General features: G+C 48.4%; 1 protein-coding gene across 1 annotated transcript; it reads left to right on the forward strand.

The window, feature by feature from the left end:
• Positions 1-664: 664 nt before the first annotated feature.
• On the forward strand, positions 665-6546 carry ANKK1 (ankyrin repeat and kinase domain containing 1). Its single transcript, XM_005240104.3, has 7 exons — positions 665-1220; positions 1634-1785; positions 2676-2725; positions 2823-2978; positions 3233-3351; positions 4366-4411; positions 4796-6546. Exons 1-7 carry the CDS (start codon positions 933-935, stop codon positions 6142-6144), a joined length of 2160 nt encoding a protein of 719 aa, XP_005240161.2. The 5' UTR covers positions 665-932; the 3' UTR covers positions 6145-6546.
• The last annotated feature ends 11784 nt before the right edge of the window (positions 6547-18330 follow it).

Below are 18330 nucleotides of genomic sequence, written 5' to 3' on the forward strand. Positions count from 1 at the left end.
CCGTGGGCTGGGAGTCCTCAACACAGAGGCACATTTTGCTGTGGGGAGCCTGCTGGAGGAAGTCTGGCAGGAGGATTTGCTTAGCTGAACTGTGTTTAGAGCTATTAGTGGCCTGGCATGATGTTGTTGCAAGCTCGGATTCATTCCTAGGGTGTGCTTTTTAAATGTAGTTTTGGCACTTCACTGCTTGGCTGCTGTCAGCGTGCTCTGGGCACCCCAACTCGTTCAGCAGGTTAGGAAATGTAAAGATTTAGTGAAACAGGTCTGCCGAAACAGGCAGCGACGGACAAGCATGTCTAGACTCCCTTTGGGACCACATTCCCAGTGCTCAGCGACAGAAAGCTGCAGGCAGAGGCATGGGGATAGGTGCAGCCGAGGCATGCCCTGGGGCACTGCAAGCCTCCTATGTCCTGCTCAGCAGGTGAGTGTGTCCCTGGACACTGGCCACCTGCGTGCAGGCTGTCACTGAAGCTGCCCTGTGGGCACGTGGTGTCTGACAAAAGCATGGCTCACCGTGCTGCACCTGCTCCTGACATCGCACTTTCAGGGAAGCGTCACTTGGGAATTTCGCCACAGTATGGGAACGGGCACGTGGACGAGGCTTTCTGTGATCACTGCAGGTCTCTTGAGAGCTGGGCTGAGATGGACGTTTTGATCGCTTTGTCTAGGTGCATCGTGGCTGAATTTGCCCAAACAATCCTCGGCTCATTTTGAGACGTCATAACACCTTGTGTACTAGATTTTAGTCATGATGTGGTTGCATCACCAATTCAAGAGGCAAATTGGAATTAATCATTTTGGGGTCGGCAGGGCTGCTTGGAAAGGCTGGATGTCACTAAGCTACTGTACAGTAACAGCCTGTGAATCGTCTGATACCATTCTTTGGTTCCACTTTTTAAATTGTTTTTATTTTTTATTTTTGCAGGACCAGTATGAACTGTCTAATGGAAGAGGCAACTAAGATGGAGAAAATCAAATTCCAGCACATTGTCACTATCTACGGGGTCTGCAACAGTCCTTTGGGGATAGTGATGGAATATATGGCGAGAGGGTCCTTGGAGAAAATTCTTCCCACTCACAAAATGTCGTGGCAGCTCAAATTCCGGGTTATCCATGAGATGGGCTTGGCTATGAATTTCCTGCATAGCATGACACCTCCTTTGCTGCACTTAGATCTAAAACCGGGGAACATTCTCCTAGATGGGAATATGCATGTCAAGGTGCGACCTTAATACCGTGTTTGTAGGGATGAGTTATTTCTCAAATAAGAGAAAGGTTATTTTTGCCAAATGAGTGCAGAATCCTAGTGAGTTAGGTTCTTCAGGAGCACTCAATGAAAGATTGACCGGTGGGGCTTAGGAGAAGCAGCTGGTAGACATAGTACATGGTATTCGCAAGATCATCCAGGCAATTTGTGCCGGAACTGGGAACTTAAGGCTCCAACTGAGGAGGAAACACTGATCTGCTTGACTCAGCGAAAAAATTACAATTTTATCAGGGTTTTATCAAGTTTCAGCTGCTAGACACCTCCTCACATCCCTGACCGTGAAGGATGGAGGTTATTTCCCAGCTAATATAAGGAGGGGTGAGATTATGAGCTAAATGGGAGAGGCTTTCATTTTTCTGCTTGCAGATCTCGGACTTCGGGCTATCAAAATGGATGGAGCAGTCTAGCCGAATGCAATATATTGAAAGTTCTGCTTTGAGAGGCACTTTGAGCTACATCCCCCCCGAGATGTTTCTCCAGAACAGCAAGCCCCCAGGAATCAAATACGATGTGTACAGGTAAGGTCCCTGTTCAGAGGTCCCACTGAGGTGCCACCTAGCTCGACACCGAGCAAGGCTGGCACGCTGCCTCACTGCGTTTATGTTCTGGCTCTCTGCCTTGCCTCGTGTCCTCGGTGGGGAACACACCGGGAGTGACGCGTGGCACTCCAGCCTCCGTGGTGGAGAGTGAGGGGCAGTGGGGTTATCTGTGGTTAACCACCCGCCTCTTACCCGATGCACCTCTGGGCTCACCGAGCCCACGTGGGCTGCAGGCTCCTTCAGTTCCATCGTACCCTGTGAGGCTGCTGGAAGTCATGGAGGAGTAAGTTTAGAGCACGGAACAGACAGTGTCTGCCCTTCCATAGCAGTCGCTGCTCAGATTTGTTCTGATTTTAACACAGCTGTACTACTGCTTGCCTGCTTTGGTGTTCAGCTTCATTTCGGTCAGTAGCTGGTGGAGAAAAGATTTCAACTTCATTGTTTTCCTTTGGGCCAAAGTGCTTTGCAGCCCACTTACACGAGCTACATATATACGTTCTGGAAATCCGTCAGCTCCTTAGCCTTACACAGTAACGCAAGAAGAAACAAAGGGGGGGTTGCATGGCCACATAAATTTGCAGGTCTCTAAACCCCGAAGTAAATAAAGTGCAAAAAAGGCACCGAGAGCCTGACTTTCACAGGCGATGTCCTAAGTCACTCATTCACCACCCCAACCCTTTCACTGAGGCATCAAGGATGTATGTGATGATTCATAAGATCTTGTCCTTTTGGTGAGGGGGCTGAAATCCTTCCATCCTGAGCAACTTCCTTCCTTATTTTTCCATTTGTCAAGAAGATGAAAGCGGTAAGTGACCTTTATGTCCATGTACCTCTGGGGGTGTTTGCTCACGATCTCTCATTGCCTGCAGCTTTGGGATTGTCATTTGGGAGGTCCTTATGCAGAAGAAACCTTACGCAGGTAAATATGAACACTTCTTACACGCACTGCGCTTATGAAATGTTGATTACAGCCATTTTCACAGAGGAAAAGCCCAGCGCCCGTTGCTCTTTTTCAGGAGCCAACATGATGGCCATTATCGTCAAAGTCGCAGCAGGGAAGAGGCCGTGCCTAGAACCCATCAGCAACGAGTGGCCAGGGGAATGCCAGCAGATGGCTGACTTGATGAAGAGGTGTTGGGACCAAGACCCTAAGCAAAGGCCAAGCTTTACAGGTGCAGTAGCTGGTTGTGATACGTATTAGCCAAGGGCCAGCTGGATTAACAAGCGGGCGATGAGCTTGTGTATAACTCTTTGCCAGCTAAATTGCCTGTCACCTTGGAAATGTTTGGTACCCATTTGCTGTCAACACATCTTTCTCCTTCTTTCCTTCCTCCCCACATGGAGGATACATGGAAGACGTGGGTACTGACTGCGTTCTGGCCATCTGGGTATTCTGCACAGCTAACAAGTCTTTTTGCTCTGGTAGATATCCCTGTGGAAACAGACATGCTGCTGTCACTGATACAGAGCCATGTCGTAGATCCAGAGAACGAGCGCCTTGTCAGGAAGATGTCCCACAAGCCTGCCATCTCTGGGAGCCAGCAGGTGAGGAAGACTTCCCAGTACCACTCGGGAAATTCCACTGAGTCCTTTCCCTGCTCTTACCAGCTCTTGAGGATGTGTTTCCTTCCTCGTCATTGTTTAGCATCAGACAAGGGCACCTCAGCCACCTTGGCGCAGTTTGTTTGCGTGGGTTGTGCAGCTGTAATTCATTTATGGGGATGGAAACCTGCAAATAAATTTAGCAAGCCAGTGTGCTGAATGATAGACAGTCTGAGAGGAAGAGCTTTCTGCTTGCTCTGATGTCAGGCGGGCCTCGGTCCTTAAAAGAAACTCAGGCAGACACAGAATCACAGGGGTTCTGCTTGTGGCACTGGCATACATGAGCAGAAGACCATTTTCCAGCTCCATGGAACTGAGGACGCTGGAATTAAATAAGTCTTGTAGGAGAAAAAAAGAAAAAAAAAGAAAAAAAAAAAAAGTGAATCCTGTGTTTCTCTGACTAAGAAAAAAAGCAGGTTTCAGGATAGTCACAATTTTAGCCCAGCTACCAGCGGGTAATTGTCCCTAGAAGTCAGCCTCATCCAAGGCGAAGCAGGAGCTGAGAGCTGAGAGCTGCTGCTGGTTTGAAGTTGTGCCGAGCTGTGCAGGCAGCGGGCAGCGAGGTGCCTGAGTGGAGGGGAGCGATGGGGGGCGAGGTGTGTGTGTGTGTGGGGGGGTGTTCCCCGTACCACAAAGCAGGTGACCGGCTGGGATGCTGCCCCCGGCCGTGGGCACGTGCTGCGGGGAGGAAGCAGAATATATGCATGTTTGGGAGCAAACAAGTAAAAGGAGGAAAATCTCATTAATATCCAGAGATCGTTCTCAGGCTCCCACATTCCTGTTAGTGTCGTGATTTGCTCTGCTGCGGTTTAGATGTCAGAACAGGATCGGATAGAAATCACTGGAATGATAGTACCAACTTCTAGAGCAGTAGCAAATTGCTGTATGCAGACATTACAGACTGCAAATAAGTAACTTTGTCTTATGGCTTTTTTTCCCCCCTTTCCTGAAAATGAGAGTGACAAAGAAGAGTTCACCTTCCCCCGAGACACCAGAAGTGGTGGTAAGTGGGGGACTTATAATTCAAAAATAAAGAAGGAGAAACCTACAAGAAGTAGCCTATTTCCTTGCTCTCCAGGGATAAGGATCTGGCTCAAGAATGTTTTCCATGTGGGTGACTTTTCCTTTTCAATGAAGGAAAATGAACTAACTGTACAGGAAACGGCAGGGACAGTTCTCGGCGGGGAGAGGGCAGACCTCTCGCTGCTTTCTAAGGGCCTGCAGCCTTGCCTCATTTCGTATTCCCTGTCTCTAAAATGACTTATTTAATTTCGTTTCATACTGTAAAGATTCCCATGCTCTCCCTCCCATCTCGTGCACACCAAACTATTTCACTTGACCTTACTCTCTCCCGTTTCTCCCCCCCCCCCCCCCCCCCCGCCTTTAGAAACTGATAATCAGGAGGTTCGTATGCCACCTGCTTACGGTCAGGCTGAAAGTCCAGAGGAGATCCTGTCCGAGGAAATCTGCAGAGTCCAGCAAAACGGCCTCACGCTGCTTCACCTCATGGTGATCCAGGGAAATGTGGAAAAGGTGAAGTTTCTCCTGAGCTGTAAAGCCAACGTGAACAGCCGGGTAGTCTGTGGCTACACCCCCCTCATCATGGCTGTTCAGAAGAGGTCACCAGAGATCTGCTCGGTTCTGATGGAGCACGGCGCGGACATCAACATGCCTGACGATGATGGTTGGACACCTCTTCACTTTGCTGCTCAGAACGGGGACGACAGAATCGTACGCCTCTTGCTGGACCACCAGGCGCAGGTAAACGCTCAAGAGCATGATGGGTGGACCCCTCTGCACCTGGCATCCCAGAATAACTTTGAGAATGTGGCCCGAGTACTGCTGTCTCGCCAGGCTGACTCCAACACCCAGGAGGTGGATGGGAAAACGGCCCTCCATGTGGCAGCTTGCTTTGGACACGTCGGCCTGGTGAAACTGCTCGCCAGTCAAGGAGCAGACCTGGAGAAAAAGCAGAAGAACCACAGAACCCCACTTCACGTTGCTGTGGAGAGGGGCAAGTTCAGGGTAGTCCATTACCTGCTGAAGAACGGGACCTCCGTCAACAGCCTGGATCAGAATCATTACAGCGCCCTGCACCTGGCCGTGGTGAGGGGCAAGTACCTCATCTGTGAGAAGCTCATCAAATCCGGAGCCAATGTGGAACTGAAGACAGACAAAGGCTGGACCCCCCTGCACCTGGCTGCTTTCAAAGGGCACATCGAAATCATCCACCTGCTCAAAGACAGCCACGCCAAGCTGAATGCCAGAGGGAGCATGGACTGGACACCACTTCACTTGGCCACTCGCTACAGCGACGAGCCGGTAGTCTGTGAGCTGCTGAGGTGTGGGGCAGACCCCAACATCGCTGAGAAATCAGAGTGGGCCCCCCTCCATTTCGCAGTCCAGCGGGGCTCCTTTTTGACTGTCATCAATCTGCTGGAGTGCAAGGCAGATGTCAACGCTAAGAACAAAGTGGGCTGGACACCCTTGCACCTCGCTGTCCTCAAGGGCAATATGGCCATTATAAAGACCTTGATTAAGGCTGGTGCTCTGCTTGACCTGGAAGATACCACTGGCTGTACAGCCCTCCAGCTGGCAATCAGACACCAGAAAGAAAACATCATTACGCTGCTTCAAGGCAAGGACTCGCTGATTAATAGATTGGGGAACAGGACTCTGGTGAATGATGCTAAGATTTCAAGACCCAAATTTGTTCCAGGAAGGACGGATTTGTAGATTCATCAAGTCCAGCATTTATCACTTCAGCCTTCCAGCTTAAACCACCGTATCCTGTCACCTGGTGATTACAGGAAAATAGTTGTTTTATTTTTCATGGAAGTTTCAGAGCATGAACACTAAAAGAGTAAAAGAAAATGGAGCTGCAGAAAGAAGCCGACAAGTTATTTTCCAGAGTCTGACCAAGATGGTAGAACATTTTGGCTTGTTGATGCTGGCTTTAGGCAATGCTTTCCTGTTGTAATACTTACTGTGCAGTGATGGAAATGGGTATATGTACTCCCTTTTCATATGGGCAATGCTGAAGATGTGTACAGCAGCCCATATATATACACATGTCTTCCGCAGATTTTATTGCTTTTATTCTATGTTTCCCTACAGAGCAAATTGGTGTAAAACGGCCTTGGCACAGGTGGGAATTGAATCATGAAATTCTCACCTGCTGCTGGAAATAGATACTAAGCATATGGTACAGCAATGTGTCAGATTTTCTGACATCTCATTTTTGTAACAAGAATAAAATAAAACAAGGAAGGAAGAAAAATCACTAGTAGAGAGTATTTAAATGGATGCAACACAGAGGAAAGAAATTCCAGAATAATTCCACTCCATCCCTTCAGAAAAAAAGAGCCAAGAGCTTTTTTTCCTAAGCATTCAAATTACTTATTGACCGCCTCCGCACCTCAGGCTTTAACCACTGAGGCTGTCATTAGAAAGACTGCTCTAAGCGTAAACAATGAGTGGGTGCAGCTCTGAATCCTGTTCCCTGCCATGAGGGCTACCAGTAACCTCCAGTTGTAACTTCAAAATGCTGCTGTGGGATTGTCATAGATGGGTTGTAAGCCTTTCTGCTTAGGAAAGCAGTATCTAATTAGGGTTACCCCAAATTCTCATCGCCTTTTTTTTTTTTTTCTTTTTTTAAGAGCCCTGAGCAGCTGGGAAAATTAGCAGGTACTTAGTCAGTGACAAGGGGCAGGTGGGCTTGTAACAGCCCGCTGTAGGTGTTAGCTTAAAAGGCCAGGCTTTAAGAGGGGATGGGATGGGGGTCTTCTGGAGAGTGATGCTTAAGGAGTTGAATTCAGTTGCCTGGCTTTGATCCTTTCTGCTAGAGATATGCTTCTGCGGATGAGTAGAACCGGCTTTATGATAAACACATCCTATTTGTATGCCTGGCCCTCTTTGTGGGGGCTGGTTTCAGAGGTGAAGAATCAGGGAAATTGTTCAACAGTAAGTTAGGTGGCAGCGTAGGTTACTCGCTGTGCTGGAAAGGAGGCTTTCTAGCCCCAGAGAAGTTGTCAACAGCTGATATACAAGAGAACTGGCTGTTTTCAGGTCAAGGTCTACGTCATGTCTCTGCTGGGAAATAATTCTTGATCTCCGTCGGGAAGATGTTCTACAGCTGCATTACTTCACTGGAGAACATACAGTCATCATGGATTCGATTCTTTTATCACAGTAAGTAGCATTCACGTAGCTTGTGACAGCCCTGCTGTGATTCGACAAGCACTTCCAAAATGAGCCTGGGATGATGACTTTCTTTCATGCCCTTAGCTGGAAAAATGCTGTAATGTCAACAAGTAATCCACAGTTCTGGAGGGGAGAGGGTGCATCTTCCCTGATGGATGTTACTAGCTGGGGGTCCTTCCTTGAGCAAGTGTTGCTTTTTATCCTTTAGAGGTGGAGAAGTAAAGTCTCCTTGTGCATGCAGCACGCTTCAGGTCCCAGCAGGGCAGTAATGCAAACACGTCACGTGCTTCCTACAGCGAGGGGCTGGTGGGCTCCAGACAAACGGGCTCCCGAGGAGTGACCAGGCAGCTGTCGAGGCTCCGGGAGCTGCGCTTGAGCTGGGAAGTGTAACCGTGCTGGGGACCGTCTCCTCTAGCTGAACCTCGGTGTCTGCTCCTGGTTGCTGGTGTTTCGGTGCCATCTGTTCAGAAATGTGGGGCTGGCTCCTTCCCTTGGGAAGAGGGGTGAATGGCGTGCGGAAGGGAGCTCCTGCTCGGCCGTGGCCAGCAGTTGGAATTGCTCTAGGACAGGGAAGTTCTCAGCGGCTTCCTCGAGGCTCGGTGTGCCTGGGAAACGCCGGCTGTCCGGGGGAAGCTGGCAGCTGTTGGAGCAGGACAGGGCAGAACATCGGGTTTAAAATGCCCTGCAAGAGCTAAGCTGTATCGTGATGTGTAAATCATAACTGCATGTTGTTGTTTAACGCGGCGTGCCTTTCCTTACGTTAGCTTTGACCCACTGAAGGTCTCTGGACTACGCTAAATGAAAGATCCGGAGGGATGACTGCGATGGCAGTGCCTGCTATTAAAAATAGCTTAGTCTCTTCTCGTGCATTTATTTTCCTTTTGAGCAGCTGAACATGTTGTGAGGACGTTATCAGAAGCTGGGCAGGGGGAGGGCAGGCTACAGGCTGCTTTTCCGTGGGAGAGACGACGGGATCAGCCGCCACCGGAGGACAGCAGTGCGGGAGGAAGGTGTGCTCCTCAACCACGAAGGTGGGGAGATGCCTGGTTTGCTTCCCACCTCTTGCAGGGCACAGAAGTCTTTGGCTTCCAGGCTTGCCTTCTGCTTGAAGGGGGTCCACTACCCTGCCTTCCCCGTGGGAATGCGATGCGTGTCCGTGCAATACGGTTTTGCAATTATCTGCTGTCAGATCCTGACAGAAGCGTTTCAGATTGTCGGTATGCCGCAAAGGTTTTCTTCTGGCTGTGTACATGGAACTACCTTCATTACATTATCAAGGGATATAGTTGATGTTGTTTTCAATTGACATGTTTTCTGTGGGGAAATGGATGATGTTACTTATGGGAAAAGTCAAAATGATTCATGAAGTGCTGCCTGAAAACTTCCAGATCTCGAGAAGGTTTAAAAGCCCAACCTCTATTTAATTTTAATTTTTACATTAACTTAGAATATTAATGTGTAATATATTTGAACTCTGGTCTTCATCATCCTTTGACACCAAAGCAAAACCTTCAGATATTTAAAAACAGGTTGTATTAAAGCAATTCATTTGTAGCATTTGCAGTTGCTGGAGCAAGGAGCTCTGCAGCTTATGAATTGAAATGCTGGTGAGGTTTTATTTCGCAGGGAGCTTAAAAAGGTACCTTCGTTTGCAACAAAACCAAACGAGGCATACAGAAATTCCTCGAGAATGGAAATAGCATTTGCCTACCTGCTCATGCTGTTCACCTTCCAGCGTCAGCTTATGATGCAGGTTTTCAAAGGAAGGAAAGGGGCTGTACAGAGCGGGATTGAAGGCTGCTATAATATATAATAAATATATAAGGCAAAGGAGCTGTGTAGCTTGTACCCACCATACAATATGGAGCGAAGTTTCCATCACCTGTGCTAATATCTCCTTACTTTTCTTCCTCCCCCTCCCCAGTTGTACCGCCCCAAGGGGCACCTTGCATCACGTAAAGATTGCATACGTGTAACCTGGCTTATTTCAGACAACTCCCAGCTTAGTTCCTGTTCTTGGATGATGTTTACTTTCTGTAAGAGTGGAGCTCTATGCACAGCGCGAGTATCTGCAGAATTGCTCTTCAGCTGATGGGGGACGTCACTTGCTCAATACAGTCCGCAGTCTTTTTTTTAGCCGTTATAGTATTTCCCTGCCAAAGAGCTGGAGCCATCTGTTCCGCTTTGAAGCCTAGCTCCGAAATCCGGAGCTCTTTCCCGGTGCTGGCTGCTAAATGTGCCCTGCCTTCAGACCAGGGCGTGGACACAGGCAGGGTTTTGGAAGAGGCTGCTCTGCTGCTGGTGCTTTTTTCTTACTCATCAGCTGAAGTGGAAGGGAGGAAGGGTAATGACATCTTTTGTATTAAGTCAGTGCCTGGGGGATTGAAACAAGGCAGCAAATCGGAGAGTAAATGCCAGGGTCCCAAGTGGCTCTCAGGATGCCACCCTCCTGCGATGGACCTCTCGCACACAGAGGTGCCTGGGTGGGGTTACCCGTGTCTCGTTAATCAAGGAAAGCCTGCAATTTAATGCACTGGAACTAGTCACAATTATTGAGCTCTGAAATTATACAGCTCTTGCTCTGTTTGCTCTCTGTGCTTCTCAGTGCCTTGTTATGAGCTTGACATTCCAGGTGATTTTATTATGGATATCATGCAGATAGCAGGACTGTGGCTAATATCTTCTATTTCTGATGGTTTTGTATCACAGCAGAGTGAAAAAGACCGTACCTTTGCAGGCTTCTTGCTGATGCTGTAGTTACCTTCTTGGGTTCTGTGGCGTGCTGAAGGCAAACTGCATTACATGGCATCAACACTGGCCAAACGGTGAATGGCTGTCTAGCTAGCACCCCCACCCCCACCCTGGGGGCAGGGTTCCTTCGTCATAACACTTGCAATGGAAATAATTAAATTTTGCTCCCGTAAGAGTGTCCTCCAACACTTCCCATTCAGACGCTCTGGTGAGGTGCCCTAACTTTATTTGACAGGAGTATTGTGATGCAATGGCGTTTTTCCTTAGCGTGCTGTCTCCAAAGCGCCCCGGTCCGTGCCAGGGTTGCCCAGCCAGCATCCTTTCTCTTAAGGCCAGAAAACTGGGGACCCTGGGGGATAAAGGCCCCAGTAACACCAGTAGTGCTGCCCGCAGAAGTGCCAGGGGCTCCGGTAGGAAGAGCAGGGCTCAGACCCGTACGGCCACCGCTGCCGCCACGTGCCACAGCGTTCCTCTTGCTCAGCCTCAGAAGGGTGTTCGTAGCAAATCAGCAGCTTTGCCTCTAATTAAAATGTCATACTTGTCATGTTCGAGCACCCTGGAAATCTCTCGCTGAGACCTAAGCTGTTTAGCTGTTTTTTAAGCTGTCAGAGGCGTAACATTAAAGAAGTACGAGGCGCAGACAGGCAGCTCTCCCTTGGTGTGACGTTTTTACTCCAATATCACTTTGTAGCTGTTTTTCTTAGCAGCGATGCTTGAAATTCTGCAGGATGATGGATGTGAATGGCAGCAGGAGCACTGGTCCCCCTGCACTAGTAATGCCTTTAAAAAGGGGGGAGGAAAAAAAATAATAAATTCCAACAGCCCAAATAACCCAAAACCTCAGTGGTAACTGAAGTCAGTCCAGGGAGGAGTTTGGGGTGCTTTTTGTTGTTGGTTTTTTTGGTTGGGGCTTTTTGTTTGGTTGTTTTGAGGGTTCTGTTTTGTGGGTGGGAATGTTTTGTTTGGTTGGTTTTTAATTGTGTGCTCTCAAGGGGTCAGGCTTGTGATGGGAACCTCTGGTGTTCATTTTACTCCATTTAATCTCCAGATAGCAGATGGGGGCAGGCGGGGGGAGGGATGGAGGTGGGACATGGAGGACCGACTCCTCCTGCTGTGCACAGTGCATTTCCCAGCTTCTCTGGGTTGGTCACAATTGTTGCTTTCACCAAGGTGCAGAGATGTGAGAATTCAGAGCAGCACAGTTCACTGCCCCGTGCCTCATCCACACAGATGCACGTCTCTGCAATCCTGCATGTGATGGCATCTGTGAGAGGAAAGGGGAATAGTAGAAAAGCAGCTGCAGAACATGCTAATGTGATATGAAAAATGAAGGACTTCTTATTTTATATATATATTATTATTTTTAATATCGATATGTTTTTTACATATTCAACCTTGAGGTCAGCCAATGTCATGTGAACTTTCCTTCCTTCCCCCTCTTCCTGGGAATCAAAGTTGAAAGGTTTAGGATACCAGAATCCTCATAAATGCTGAACAACAACAGGTTAAAGACTTCATTAATCGCTAAGGGTGCTTTGGGTTTTATTCTCGATGTTTATGTCCAGCTCTGACAATCTTGCAGCTGCAATACAGCAGGCAGGGTGTATGGGTCTTCAGGAATCTGAGCTTTTGCAAAACTTCTGGCTTCACTGTATTGGTGCCCCCAGCAGCTGCGTGTCGGACAGGAGCGAAGGCAGATGTTTGCAACTGGCACTTCATTAAAAAGGAAAAGCAGGGAGGGAGGGAACATGGGTTTGGTTGTCAGCCAGGACAGCCTAGAACCTGCCTTGAGGACCACCACATGGTAACGTAATATAATAATAGTTTTAATAACATCTCTATTCAGACATAATTTGTGACAGTGGTAATCACGTGATTAGATAAATTTAATCTGGTAGTGTCAGCTAACTGTATGAAATGAGCAGGATGTTAGAAACAGGGAATCAGCCTGGGATAAAACTTCTTAATCTGCAAGGAGAGGACCAACCCAGTAAGTGTCCCAGTCAAGTGTCGTCCTGTTGGAACATGGATAATACAGCCTGTGTTGCCTGGGAACTGGGCCCCAGTAAAAGAGAGGACCCTGGGAAGAGCCCTCCCTGGAATAATAACATCTCGCTATGAGGGCCAGTACAGAAAGAAAAAGTGATGGCAAGGGAGGGGTGTTCAGCTGTGCACTGATCTGGGGAGGATCCTTAAATGCCAGTTTTGCACCAGAGTAGGGTATTCCTCTGGATCCGCTGCTGCTGTGTGAGCTGCGGCATCTGGAGCTGTGGTCCTAGGCCTGCCTGCGTTTACCTGATTTGCACAGAAAAAAAAATCTGCTCTGGAGATGCTCTGCAGAAGGGCAGCTGCAGGCATTGTCCGCGGGCGGGGGGCAGGCGTCAGGCACTCGGTACAGCTCTTTCTCTTAACTTTAGCCATACTGCTTCATCTGGGGGAAGCGAATGTCTCCACTGCTTAATATTATTTGAAATATTTACACGGGGGAAAAAAGAAATCAGATTACCACATAATTCAGCAGCTCCTTCCTGACAGAAAAACAAAACTCAGCTCGTATGTCATAGAATGTTCCCTAGAAAAGCTTAATTAAATTTATAATGAAAATAACAGGGGATTAAGAAGACACAAGGGAAATAACATTCCTCTTGCAGAGCATTACAGAGGTGATAGAAGCAATTTGCAGAGAAAATTACCTGTTTGCTGCTCAGTTTCTATAGAAATTAAATGAGTCTTTACAAACTCTGAAAAACCGCATTCCAGCCTCCGCTTTGTGACTGTGCGATTTGCAGCTTATTTCTAAAACTAATCGTAGGTCTCCATCCCCCCCTTTTTCCCCTTGTTCAGATACATTTTAGTCTTTTGTCCCTGCTGATAAACATACTGATGATTATATCGTGTTCCTAATGGAGACCTGCCAACGCTGACAGCCAAGGCAGCACGTCAGCAGTGCCTTTGGAAGGGAGCGGTGACAGGACATAAATCTTCTGAACAGCTCGTTTCTCGAGTGCTCTGTTCAGGCTCTCCAAAAGACCAAAACTGTTGACCCTTATGTGTGACACAAAAATCACGTCTGTGAGGTACCCAAGGTTGCTTGGGCGAGCAGAGCCACGTTCCTCACTTTGCCACCGACCTTGCTCGGGAAGGCGAGTGCTGCTCCAGCACAAGAGGTTGATTTTTGTCCTTAGCCATGTGTGCCTGACCCTGAGTGGGCTGAGGGGCTGCCTGTGGCCTTGAGCCAGGGGGATAGCTCTGAGCACTCCTGCAGTACCCCAAGCGCAGGAGAAAAAGCAGCCGCACACACTGATGGTCCTCACGTGCCCGTGTTCGGGGGCAGTTGTGCAGCACCTTCAGCAGTGGGTTCTCAGCACTCTTAAACTTAAGACTCTTTTTTTTTTTTTTTTTTCTTTTTCTTTTTTTTTTTTTTTTTTTTTTTTCCTCTGTATCTAAGGACAAATTTCAAGCAGCTTAATGCATAGCAGCATTTGAATCCAGGGCTCTACTAGCAGTGCCACAACCTTCTTGTTCGGGTGAAATCTGGGAAAGGGAAGGGAGACACTCTGCGCCTGCTGCTGACAGCCCTGGCTTACACAGTGAACCTGCACGCAAAGTCCACGGGCAAACGAACAGAGGGTTTGCTAAATGCTTCCTTGTATTTGTCTGTGAAACACAACCCTGGGCAGCTTCCCTCTGTAACAGGCATTTCATGTCAGGGAATTCTACAGCGTGTTTACTCCGTGCCCCCTGATGGGATGGCTCGGGAGAGCTACTCTGAGCATCTCCACGTCGCATAGCAGCTCCAGCCAGCGTGAACCACGGGGACAGTTTTAAATTGATTATTCTTCCAAACCTTGTCTGACTTGGCTCACATCCTGCTGGAAATGAAACATCTTACAGCGTAAAAGAGCAATGCTCAGCTCACGTTAGTTCTGTGCATGGTATGAAAAGGTAACGCAGCCAAAACCTGGGGCTTCTGTGACTTGTACTTCCGAAACTGGAACCACGTTAAAGCTGGACAGGCTGTATCGCTGTCATCTTGTGGAGTTGTAGACACGCATGTGTAATTGGTGTAATTCGTTACTGATTTGATTTCACGGTGGTTTTCATTTACTCAGCACTATGCATGGTAGAAGATGATGGAGAATCAGTTCTGGAGGTTGATTGGGTTCTCGGGCAATTTCATATGCTTTTATCAATGAAACTCCTGCTGCTGACATAGGGGCAGGGAGGCACTGAAGATATTTTTGTATGGATATGGTTAGGAGACTACATCACAGCAACTTTTACTAGCTCTTAAAAAAAATACACAACCAGTATGATACCTGGTGGTTTGTGTTTTCCACACTGCTTTACTACTGCCCTTCGCCTTGGGCTGGAGACACCAGCAAGGTAACTCCTGTGAGCTCTGTCTGACCCCGTCCTCTGCTAATTCCATTCCCGGCACTTCGGGCACACAGGGCCGGCTGCCTGCATCCCATTGCCACTGCTTGGACCCAAGAGATCCATGGGGAAATGGCCAGGGTGCAGCTTCTGACACTGTTCTCGACAGACACCACACGTATAAATTCAGTTAAGAGGAAAGGTACCGCCAGAACCAAGGAACGGCCTTACAGCACCTCACACTCTTCCAGGCAGGTGGAAGCCGGGACTGTTACTGATTCCTGAAGTGCTGTCTGCTCTCTTGGTGCTTTGACTATAAACAATTTTCCACTTGAGAAATTTACAGCCCAAGTAACAGAAACTGAGCAAGCAGGGACTTGTCATGTGCAGCGTGGAGCAATAAAATTCCCGACAAAAAAAAATTTGTTTGCAGGAGAGATGGTTTTGTCACGATCAAAATGCTTTGTGGACATTTCAGTGGAAAGTTTAGGTCTTCTGTGGGGAATTCTTTACAGTAAAATGTTTTGAAATGAAATCTTCCTGTCTGCACTTATGTTTTGCTTTGATCAAACACTTTTGTTTCAATGCTATTGGATTAAAAAAAAAAAAACATTCAGTGTAAATTGACAGTGCTCTGGCATTTTTCTGATCTGAAATGAAAGCAAATATCACAACTGCAATTTCTTCTGGCTGGCCAGAACTGGCCCCCAAGGTCTCCTTGGTACAAGTGTCGTAGGGCAGCTGTGAATCTTGTGGGACAGCAGGACTGGTCATAAGGTTTGTCTGGGGGGAAAAAAAGGAAGTGGCATATCCTCTGTGAAAGGGATGTCCAGAACACGCTTGCCTTTCACTGATTCTGCACCCTTGAATATTGGAATTTCTTCCAGAAGAGAGCTGTAGAAAGTACCTGGCTTGGGGAGGGTTAGTTTTAATTCATGACTAGCATGCGCTGAGAGGCAGCCTCATGATCCTCCTAGGAGCAGGGTTAGAGGGAAGGACTGGGAAGTCATTGCTATTGTCTCGTCCCCTCTCCAAAACCAGGGGAAAAAATCGCATCGGGGGTTGTTCTCTAGACTGAGGACTGCCATCGCTCACAGGTACGTGACTTCTGATTCCCCAGCAGTTCTGCAGCTCATCCCTCCTCATACACAGCTCAGAATGGCTCTTTGGGAAACAGCACTAAAAGAAAAAGGACAGTCCTGAAAGCAGAGAAACACGGTGTTTCTGGGGAAAAAAAAAAATTTCCAGTGGATCTCGCTGCAGCAGACATCTTCTGCTGACCTTTGGAATTTCTCTCGCTGGTTTTGTTACTGATGCTTGTGCAGGATCAGCCCCCGTGGTGGAGAGCAGATGCTGGCGTCCCGTAGTGCTGGGTGCTGAACCATGCTGGGTGCCAGCTCTGCTTCTGGTCCTGAGGGAGCTGGGGTCTAAAGGGACAGCACAGCAAACACACGGGAGGAGGGAGATCAATTCCTCCTGTGGAGAGGAGAAACTGCTTATGTGAAGGAGGTGTGAATCTGCACGAATCCATCCTGGCACTACCTGCGTGCCCAGCCACGCCTCGCTTGCTGAACGATCTCTTCTGTTGCTGTGAATCTGGTCATGAGATCGTACGGTCACAGCACAGCATCATTCAACTGCACCTCCTGCTTGGGATCCCAGTGTCTGGTAGCAAATGCCCACTGCTTTGCTTTTCTGTTGCATCTGTTGCTCTCGCTTTTTAGAAATTACCTTCATTGAAACTTAGGGTCCTTAATTACTGTCCTGCCTCCACCCTGGTGTAAGACGTCAGATCTTTGAGCTGATCTGAATTTGTCTGAACCTTGACTTCTACATCCCCTGCTGTCTCCAAATTGCTTCACTGCATAAATGGATCTTCAAAGATTGTGCGTGTGTGTGGTGATGCCTTGTGCTCCTGCCTGGACAGCTTCAGATCACATAGCTCCCAGCTCTCCAGGCAGTTCTACCGTTTTGCTTTGGGAGTCACTACTTTCCTCCGGGTGTTTCCAACGCTGGCTTCTCCGCGTGGCTGCCTCTCAGCAGTGGGAACTCTGCAGGGGGGAGAGCTCCTGCTTCCCAGGGAATACAGTTCCTTTGTTTGGCAGTACTGGAATTATCTAGAAAGGCAATTCAATTACAATTAATCCCACATTTTGGAGGCAAATAGATCTGAATAAATACATCTGGGGGTGGGGGGGGGGTGGGGGGGGGAAGTCTGTTTTTAGCAGGAATGCTTGTGTCTTTTCCATGGCCCCTTAGGTATGGAGAATCAAGATGTATCTGACAGTGATGATGTGAATGTAGGAGGGGGTGGTTTTAATGTAAGAAGAAATAGTGAATTCTGTGTGTTTCTTTTCATTATAAGGAGGCGACTGTAGGATCTGTATTGGATCAGGCATCGGTGTAAGACATGCCTTACTCCCTTCACAGACTCCTCATGGCCTGACATAATTAATCCTCATCTGGCTGCTCTTCCCAGACTATACAGCACTAACCTATGCTACTCCCCAGCTTTAGGAGTATTTTCATCCTCTTGCTTTGATATAATTTCAAAAAGCAGCTCTCGACTCAGTTCTATCATCGCATGCAGGTGTGCACTAACTTCCATTAGTAATGGAGAAAGGTGCCTGACTGGGTGTTGAGGAGTGCTCGCTGTTTGCTCCTACCAGGCATTTCACTCCCAGCAAGCTGAACGTCTTTTGATCCTTTCATCAGCTGCTACTTCCCTTTAATCTGGATTAGAGCACAGCATGAAACCCTTCTCTCCTGCAATTTGCTACTGGTCCTTCTCTTATTTTGGGGCGGGGGAAGGGGAGAGAAAAAATACCACAAACCAACCACACAAACCAACAATGATTGTTTTTAAAGCTTGGTAACACTTTGCGTTGTTACAGCCCCAGGGAGGCCTGAGCTCAAGAGCACGGGGGCAGGCTGGCAGGGGGGTACCACGGTTCAGACTGTCACTTTGGCAAGTCAGCCCTCTGCTCCTCACACTCTCTCTGGCCTCGGGAAAAGTCTTTGCTACGCAGGAGGAGATTTATATCCCTACCAGAATAAGTAACACAGGCTACCCCAGAAGTTCAGCACCACAAAGCTGCTTCCCAGCAGCAGCTGCCTCGTGCCCAGGGTGCTCAGCAGGTGATGGAGCCGTGCTTGGGACGTTCGCCACGTGCAGGGCAAGGACCCTGCGCAAGGGAAGCCCCCAGGCCTAGCCTTCCTCATCGAAAGGAAACTGCTGCTTTTGCACCTCTGAGTGGAGCTGGGATAAAATCCCAGAAATGCTGGAAGGCCAGAGGACCACTCCCATCAGCGATGCCGTGAGAAAGCCTGCCTAGTCCCAGAGCTGCCTCGTGTGGATGAAGCCAGGCAAGCATCTGTGCCCTTTCTACAACCAGGTCACCGCGTTCGCCAATAAACCCGACCGGCGAGCGGTTAGATGTGATCGCCCAACCTGGTTACTGCTCTCATGGTTGGGTACGTAGTGAGAGGATGCAGCTGCCACCTGGCGCAGTATAGATGAGGGCCAGGATGAGCGCTGAGAAGACGGGTGAGAGAAGCGGAGTTAATGGCTGGAGTAGCTGGGAGTATTAA

This window comes from Falco peregrinus, chromosome 15 (assembly GCF_023634155.1).
Source record: "Falco peregrinus isolate bFalPer1 chromosome 15, bFalPer1.pri, whole genome shotgun sequence".
Classification (NCBI taxonomy): Eukaryota; Metazoa; Chordata; class Aves; order Falconiformes; family Falconidae; genus Falco; species Falco peregrinus.